Source organism: Felis catus, chromosome B1 (assembly GCF_018350175.1).
Source record: "Felis catus isolate Fca126 chromosome B1, F.catus_Fca126_mat1.0, whole genome shotgun sequence".
NCBI lineage: Eukaryota > Metazoa > Chordata > Mammalia > Carnivora > Felidae > Felis > Felis catus.
Window position 1 is genome coordinate 148105697 of NC_058371.1, and position 8989 is coordinate 148114685.

The 8989-nt window shown below is 35.1% G+C and overlaps 1 protein-coding gene across 1 annotated transcript; it reads left to right on the forward strand.

Annotated features, from left to right (window-relative positions):
* The first annotated feature begins 306 nt into the window (after positions 1 to 306).
* Positions 307 to 8756, forward strand: JCHAIN (joining chain of multimeric IgA and IgM). Its single transcript, XM_003985301.6, has 4 exons — positions 307 to 465; positions 4112 to 4238; positions 6317 to 6397; positions 7807 to 8756. The coding sequence occupies exons 1-4, from the start codon at positions 402 to 404 to the stop codon at positions 8009 to 8011; spliced, it is 477 nt and encodes a 158-aa protein (XP_003985350.1). The 5' UTR covers positions 307 to 401; the 3' UTR covers positions 8012 to 8756.
* The last annotated feature ends 233 nt before the right edge of the window (positions 8757 to 8989 follow it).

Below are 8989 nucleotides of genomic sequence, written 5' to 3' on the forward strand. Positions count from 1 at the left end.
GCATAACAAATATCACATATTTGATTTGAAAACAATATTGTGTAGGGACTAAAGTTAGGACTCCCTACTTAAACATTCTTAATGTACTCTTGACTTGAAATCATTATGAATCATCTGATTTAACTTTATAGAGCAAATGTGAAATAAAGAGTAATTGCATCAGAGAAGGTCTTTGGAGGGGCTACTTTGGAAGAAAATACAGAAATCTGAGACATACACTTCTGTCTAGTGCTGCATTTAAATTTCAGATTCCAACCGCAGTTGTGATTGTTTTTAGTTTGTTAGCTGCCTAGGGTGTTATTTTAAGAAAGCAGAAGCACCATCATTTGCACACTCCTTATACTTCACACACCTTAACCCTGACTTTTTAGCTTCAGTTTTTCTAAAGAAGTGAAGCCAAGATGAAGAACCATTTGCTTTTCTGGGGAGTCCTAGCCATTTTTGTTAAGGCTGTTCTTGTGACAGGTATGTGGTATTTTGAAAATTAACCCAGATAAAAGGAAAAATACAACACAGACCTGCTCTTCAGTTTTAAACATTTGTGTTTGTGCTTCAGTTAGCTAGCTGTCTGGCTACTTTTTTCTAACATGCCTTAACGTTCATATGGGCAGTGATCTTTCTGCAGATGAGACTCATTGTAATTCTTTTTATTCTTTTTTTTCTCTTATTTGTTTGCCTACTATAACTTAGAGAATAAGAAAATATATATATCTGGATAAGTGCTGACAGCTATACTTATATAAATTTTCATATTGAATCTTGAAAATCAGTAATCCTCTCCTTGAGTACCTTAAGAGAATATTCTGGAGACATGATATAATCATTACTGTAATTGTAATAATTACAATATAGAATGCTTGGGATTTTACTTACCCAGGGAGATTGATATTGCTTCTAACAACTTTCCTGAATCTGAGCCTACAGATTTCTTATGACACTTTAACAATGTTTAATATTATACAGGTTGCCTATAACTTGATGGCACAACTGTGGTTGTTTTGTTTATTAACCTTTCAAACTACTGTAGAAATGGAATACACCCTGACCATAGATGTAGTAATGTTCATGTAGAAGGGCAAAGTTAGAAATGATATAATTTGGCCTGTTTCTAACACTTGCTGAGCTTACTTCTCTCATTTCAGAACAGGGTATGTTGTAATTAAGAAGTCGTTTTAAATATATTTTTTGCTAATTTAGCATTAGAAATAATGAATTTCTAATAATATTTAAACATAAAGATAGTAGAATTAAAAATGTACAGTATATGGACCTCTAATTTATAAATAAACATTTATGAACATGTTTATATATCTATAAACACATATATGAAATACATATAGATACATTTGTAAAAGATCTGTCATTTCTTAAGTCCATACTATTTTTCAGGCATTATGTTAGCTGCTTTACATATACTATTCCATTTAATTCTCACAGTAATCACTTGAGATAGGTACTATTAATATTTCTAACACATGGTTGAGTCCATTGAGATTTAGAAAGGTGAAATAACTTAGCTACAATCACATGGCAAGCATGTGGTAGGTAGAACCCCGACCATCTAACCCTACAGACCACACTCCTAACTTCTATCCTCTTTTGCCTATATAGGAGAATCACTTTTTAGTAAACTCATGTTTATATCTAGTATGTGTTGGTAAGCATATTTTCTTATTTTTTGAACTGAATTATATTTAACAAATATTTATTGAGCACCTGCTGTCTCAGGTGCTCTTGGAATAAAGTAAGGTACATTCTAGTACTAACAGGTTTATTAGGAAAAATGCTGTCTGTCAGTGAGAATATCAGGATCTTTTAAGCCTTGGTGCATTGACTGTATTTGTATATTCCCTGGAAGATGTATTAGGTTGCCTAATATTTTTATATGATAACAGTAAGTAGTAATAAACAGGAATAGCTTTTTCCTAGGTTCCTGTAAGAAAATTAATTATATGGGGCACCTGGGTGGCTGAGTCGGTTGAGTGTCTGACTTTGACTCGGGTCATGGATCTTGTGGTTCCGGAGTTTGAGCCCGGCGTCGGGCTCTGTGATGACAGCTTAGAGCCTGGAGCCTGCTTCGGATTTTATGTCTCCCTCTCTCTCTGCTCTTACCCTGCTCATGCTCTGTCTTTCTCTCCTTCAAAAAGTAAATAAACAGTAAAAAAAAATTGAAAAGAAATTATATGCTATAAATAAAATAAAGACATTTTCTATTTAAGACTTAATAGACAAGTCACATACTTGACTCAATCGGTATTTTTGGTCAGGCGTTACATACTCATTTGTATTTTATTGAGAAAAACACTTAAGAGTCTTGAATATAGGAGTAGGGAAAAGACACCACTTAAGTCATCTTATTCTTTTCAAAATGTTAAGAAAAGTTTTATTATTATGTTGAATTGAATTCATAATGTTTCTTCTGCAATACTGTACAGACTTTGGGGCGCCTAGGTGGCTCAGTCGGTTAAGCATCCGACTTCGGCTCAGGTCACGATCTCATGGTCCGTGAGTTCGAGCCCCGCGTTGGGCTCTGTGCTGACAGCTCAGACCCTGGAGCCTGCTTCGGATTCTGTGTCTCCCCCTCTCTCTCTGCTCCTCCCCCGTTCATGCTCTGTCTCTCTCTGTCTCAAAAATAAATTAAAAAAATTAAAAAAAAGATATTTAATACTGTACAGACTTTTATCAGAAGACATATTAAGAAGTTATGAATAATGCCATAATAATGCATTGTAAAGTACTTCCAACAATTTGAAGTACAAAACAATGGTCTTAAAATGTTTTTGTAATGACTGTTAATCATTAAGACTGAAATACTGCAATTAGGTCCTCTCTGTTCTGGGATACCTCTGAAATAATTAGACTTCCAATTAAAATTATATCTATCCTGATCAATTTTATTATAGTGGGTTATAAGATTTTTTTTTCTAAAGCACCCTACATTGAGTAAATAAAAGCTAAAATTTGTGAATTCTATCAAATTCAGTATTCTGGCTGGGAAATTATACTATAGTTTTGCAAGATGTTACCACTGGGAGAAACTAGGTAAAATGTACATGGGTTCTCTCTTTGGTATTTATTATCACTGCCTGTGAATTTACAATGATCTAAAAATAAAAAAAAAATTAATAAAACAAAACAAAAATATATCAAATATCATTATTATTGTTTAATTAGCCTATTAAATAAAGTTGTTATAATTCTTCAAATACTTGCTAACTGATACAAGTCCTGATTATAAAAATTTTGTTTGTTTATTCTTTACAACACTTACCAGACCTCTTTTTCCAATATTTAGATTAGACCATAAATGTTGATTGTCAGAGTTAAGGCTTTAATGGTCATCTGTGTATCCATTCAAAAGCTTGTATCTTTAATATTTTCTAAACTGTTTTTGCAAATTTATAGCACTTTACATCTATATATACCATATCTTTTAAAACAATTCCTATCAGAAATATTAACATATATAGCACTTATTATTTTATTTGAATGAATCATTATGCCATGATAACCTGATTGTTATTATGAAAAAGAAGATAGGAAAATTATAGTAAAGAATATTTAAAAGTCTCACCAAGTAAGGTTATCTTGGAGAAAACGTGCCTGTTTTTAACTCTAATGCAATATAAGGAGTAAAAAAAGTTTCAATGGGGGTTCAGGAAGGATGTGACACTTCAAACTGGAACTATAAAGGCTGAAGTTATTTTTTGTTCACTTCTGAATACTTTGGTCTGAGAGGAATATCATCTAGATTTTTTGTTTTCTCTATCATTTTGTCATTTGGCACCGATTTTTACAAGGCTGCATTATTCAGAGAGCTGTGCCTCTATTAAAAGTATTAGACGAAAATCAGAAATACTTCAGCCAGGTTCCCATAGACTGGTCCAAGAGAAAAAGAAAAAAATTTGTTTGGAGTGCATTTGGATTTCCTTCTTGATGCTGTAAGATTCCACTTAGCATTTTAGATTAGGAAAGAGAACAAATGGAGAAAGCTGAAACTGATCAACCACAAAACTTAGTTTTTCTACAGGAAAAAAGATAAATTACCTCAGTAAAAGTCCATAAACAGATCTTTCCCCCTCTTTCTTCTTAATAATGTTTTATCTTCAAGCCCAAGATGAAGATGAAAGGACTGTTCTCGTTGACAACAAATGTAAGTGTGTCCGGGTTACTTCCAGGATCATCCCTTCTGCTGAAGATCCTAATGAAGACATTGTGGAGAGAAACATCAGAATTATGTACGTGGCATTTAAAATTTTTTTTATTTCTGCATGTTGTAAGCAGAGATACTTTCAGATATTAACCACTGTTTGAATGTAATATCTGTCTATACCCCTCTTTTTGATGTGCAGTACTTAGAAGAACTTATTTCTAAACTGTAAAAAAAGGTTAATTATCTATGTACATATATAGACATGCAGACTTTATGTGAGAGTTAAAAATGCTAATGGACAAAAGCACCTAGAACAGTGTTTGACCCACAGTAGACCCTCATATGTGTTTATTACTTACCTTTCTCATTAGTTAAAGTCTTTCCTGATATTACTAGAGCCTTATACTCTAATAAGGAATAGATTCATTCATTCATTCATTCATTCATTCATTCATTCATTCATTCATTCATTCAGGAAACATTTATTGACTGCTACTAAATGCCAGTGAGGATTGGAGCTGGGGATACAACAGTTTATATAAAACACAGCCCATGCCATCAAATAATCTACAGTCTGGTTGGAAATTTTAAGCAGTTTAAAAGGCAATCACAGTATTGTAAATGCTATGACAGGAATAAGCATAAGATATTTCAGAAGGACTAAGGAGGGGCACCCAGTCCAGTCCTGGAGGGTGAAGGGAAAATGGTGGTGGGAGTCAGGTGTTTGGAGTTAGTAGGTGGAAGTGGCTGTTAGCTGAGTGGGAGTTAATTGGGTAAATGTGTGTGGGGAGTGACAGGGTTGGTAGGTGAGGCAGATCATTCTTGGGAAAGGAAATGGTTGCTGTAAGGAATCGTATGAGATCATCATGTAACATGCTTACCATAATCCCAGGCGCACTGTAAATACTTAGTAAATGTCAGAACTGTTAACTGCTTTTGTTATTGTTAAGACTTGGAGATGAGAAAAGCCTAGTAAATATGTGGAATTGCAAGCAGCTGCTTACAGCTGGCATGTAAAGAGGGTGGCATGGTGAGAGATGGGGCTGGAGAGGGGGAAGCATATCATGAAGTGCCTTCTGTGCCATCATAAGGGTACTCTGTTATTTGTGTGAAGACACTATAGGCTTTAGGCAGAGAAGAAAATTAGGCTAGTATTTTAGAGGCCATTTTGTTGATAATGTGGCTAATATATTGCTACGATCTAGGAAAGAAACGGCGGTGTCCTGAACTATGCACAGATTGCAAAGGATCAGAGTCAGTTGAACTGGTAGATGGATTAGATATGGGTCATTACAGAGAGGGAGGACTTAGAGACGGTGTCTAAGGTTTTGGCTTGACATGTATGTAGATGGTATCACTAAATCCATCGTCACGTTTTCCTTTGTGTCCTTTGGTAGGGAGGGGTGCACATGAGGAGGAATGATGACATAGATGAAAAAATTGTAAGCATTAATGAAATCACCTCAACTAGTTGAGAAGGGCTACCTAATTTTTCACGGAACATCACCAAATCTAGGGATCTTGAGTGCAGTTACAGCTTTACTACTTAGTAGTTGTGTGAACTTGGGTAGATCATAGAGCTCTCCAGTTGATACTTTCTGCAGTCCTAAAATATGGATAATAATATTTGTCCATTTATTCCACAAATATTGAGCACATTCTACATGCCACACATCTAGAAAGGCATTGAGAAAGCATAAATGTTTTTGCCACAAAGAACTTACATCATCTACTACAGCAACCACTCTGTAGACAAGCAACTATGAAATGGCCTTTGCCATAATAAAGATACATGAACTTCATACATGAATGTCAGTGAGACAACAGAGGAAGGAGTTTGTTCAGGGGTGAGAATGATCACTGTAAAGAGGGTAAAACTTGAGCTGATTTTTAGAGGAAAAGCAGGGATTTGCCAACTATGTGAAGATCATCGACAGAGGAGCTTCTGGGAGATTTATTTTGAATGGGAAATGTTTAAAATATGCAAATTACGGTGAAATCTGAGCAATAGTATTACTGTAGAGTGCTTGTAGAGTGTTATAGAGTACAAATGTACTAAACTGCTGATGAGACAGTAAGTACTGTGCCAGCAATATACCTATTACCAAAAATAGCAATATTTGCTAGTTTCATTATTTTCATCTCTTTTGTTTCTTTTTTTAGTGTTCCTCTGAACAACAGGGAGAATATCTCTGATCCCACCTCACCACTGAGAACCAACTTTGTGTACCATTTGTCCGATGTGTAAGAGATTTTCTCCTTCATACTAATATAGATATGGAAGTTCATAACTTTTATTGATTTAAACTTGTTAGTAAGAATGTTTCTGAATATATGAGGAATAAACATTTACCAATATAATTTGAGCTTTGAATACATTAATTCCTGTGTTCATTATGAGATATCATACATTTATAAAACTTTATCACAGATAAAAGTTAGCTATACATTTATTTATTTATTTATTTATTTATTTATTTATTTATTTATTTATTTATTTTTTAATGTTTTATTTTATTATTGAGAGACAGAGAGAGACAGAGCATGAGCATGGGAGTGGCAGAGACAGGGGGAGACACAATCTGAAGCAGGCTCCAGGCTCTGAGCCCTCAGCACAGAGCCCTACGCGGTGTTTGAACTCGCAAACTGGGAGATCACGACCTGACGTCGGAAGACTAACCCACCGAGCCACCCAGGCGCCCCAGCTATAAATTTATTCTAAATAAGAAATTATTGCCATTAGTACAGGAAGGGCCAATTTGTCTTAATAGCTAGATAATTGGATTTCAGACATATTAACATGTAGGTGTTACTTTGGAAACTATGGAATCCAACATCAGACAATTTCTTTTCCTTAAAAATATTCTTTCTGGGGCGCCTTGGGTGGCTCAGTTGGATAAGCGTCCGATTTCGGCTCAGGTCATGATCTCACCGTTCATGGGTTTGAGCCCCGCATCGGGCTGTGTGCTGACAGCTCAGAGCCTGGATCCTGCTTCTGATTCTGTGTATCCCCCCCCCCTCTGCCCGTCTCCCACTCATACTCTGTCTCTCTCTCAAAAATAAATAAATGTTAAAAAAAATTAAAAAAAAAATTCTTCCTTCCCAGGGCATCTGGGTGGCTCAGTTGGTTAAGCATCTGAATCTTCCTTTTGGCTCAGGCCATGGTCTTGCAATTCGTGAGATCGAGGCTTGCATCAGGCTCTACGCCGACAGCCTGGAGTCTGCTTGGGATTCTCTTTCCCTCTCTCACTGTTCCTTCCCCACGTGCATGCACAAGCTTTCTGTCTCTCAAAATAAATACACTTAAAAAATATTTCTTCTTTGTCACTGTAAATAACCTGTTTAATTCTCCTTTACGGTTAGGAACAAACCTAACAGACTAGAAGGTGAGGTACAGTATAGACAAAACCATGATATTGTCATATCATTAATTTATATTGTTTACTTTCAGCGAATTTTTGTATATTAAAGGCTGAAAAATCCTGTTAACTATTCTGTATTGTAGAGCAGCTGAGGTCTGAAAGGAGCTACCTTTTGTTAGTGGTCAAGTCAGAGCTGCAAAAGCCAGCTGATTGTGGATAGAAACGAATAGTCACTCAGGTTCTGATACAACATCTGGTGGATATTGTCTAATACGTATTTTTATTTTTCAGCTGTAAAAAATGTGATCCTGTGGAAGTAGAGCTGGATAATCAAATAGTTATGGCCAGCCAAAGCAACATCTGTGATGAAGAGAGTGAGGTCTGCTACACTTATGACAGAAACAAGTGCTACACAAATCGGGTCCCATTTACCTATGGTGGTGTGACCAGGATGGTGGAAACAGCCTTGACCCCGGATTCCTGTTACCCTGACTAACGAAGTCACTGCTGACTGCATAGCTCCTTATCTTAAAAGGCTCTTCATTTCGATGCAGAAAGTTAATATATTTACCACCAGTGAATTTGAAACAATGATTTTTTTTTCTTCATGTAAAACTAACCCCCCCCAATTGAAATAGTAACATTATTATTTTTATTGAAATGACTTTTCAACTGTATTTGAAGTCTCTCATTATCCTTGCCCGAAGGGGTAGATGCCCTTAAGAATATAATTCCTAGCATTTAAAAAGAAACAAGGGGAGAAAATAAAACTCAAAAGAGTAAAAATCAGAAGACATAATTAAATTTCAACTTTCTTTTCTTTTTTTTTGGCATTGCCTTGGAGAGCCAGAGCTTTTGCACCTTCCATACTGTTCTCTTTTTAAAAAGTGTCACTGTGCAGAGAAAATTTATATGTAAACATAGGTCAATTATATGTCTTCACTAGAAAAATAATAATTGGAAAACGTGTTTCCAAAATATTTGTGAAAGTAATTTAAAATGGGATCTCCATTTATGAGACTAATGAGCTGAATGTGACATCATTAAATGCGTATTTGAAAAATATATTTTGACATAGCACAGATTCGATGGCAGATGACACAGACTTTTTTGATAATCAGGGTAGTGTAGGAAATTTCCATTGGAAATCATGTATGTTGTAACTGACTCTGATGAAATATGTATTCCAAAATATGTATTCTCTAGCACAGTTTGAATAATTAAATAGATTCATAAGCATATACCTGTGTGAAATAATTTATTGACAAAAATTGTGGAAACTTTGTTGTATATAAGTTAAAATATAACTTATTACTGATGACAGTGTGTAAGTACGATATAATTATGCATTAATCACTGAATTCATACCTGTACATATTTGAAGTAGCTTCGTCATTTAAACCTAGAATTAAATTAAAAGGCAAGGTCCTTCTTGACAAACATAGTGTTTATCGTGGCACATAAACTTCTTATG

What these genes read in the sequence shown, in the direction of transcription:
- JCHAIN (XM_003985301.6), top strand. Translation starts at nt 402, where the DNA reads ATGAAGAACCATTTGCTTTTCTGGGGAGTCCTAGCCATTTTTGTTAAG. An exon ending in GAGAGAAACATCAGAATTAT is followed by an intron (nt 4,239 to 6,316) that starts GTACGTGGCATT and finishes TTCTTTTTTTAG; the next exon opens with TGTTCCTCTGAACAACAGGG. An exon ending in GTGTACCATTTGTCCGATGT is followed by an intron (nt 6,398 to 7,806) that starts GTAAGAGATTTT and finishes TTTATTTTTCAG; the next exon opens with CTGTAAAAAATGTGATCCTG.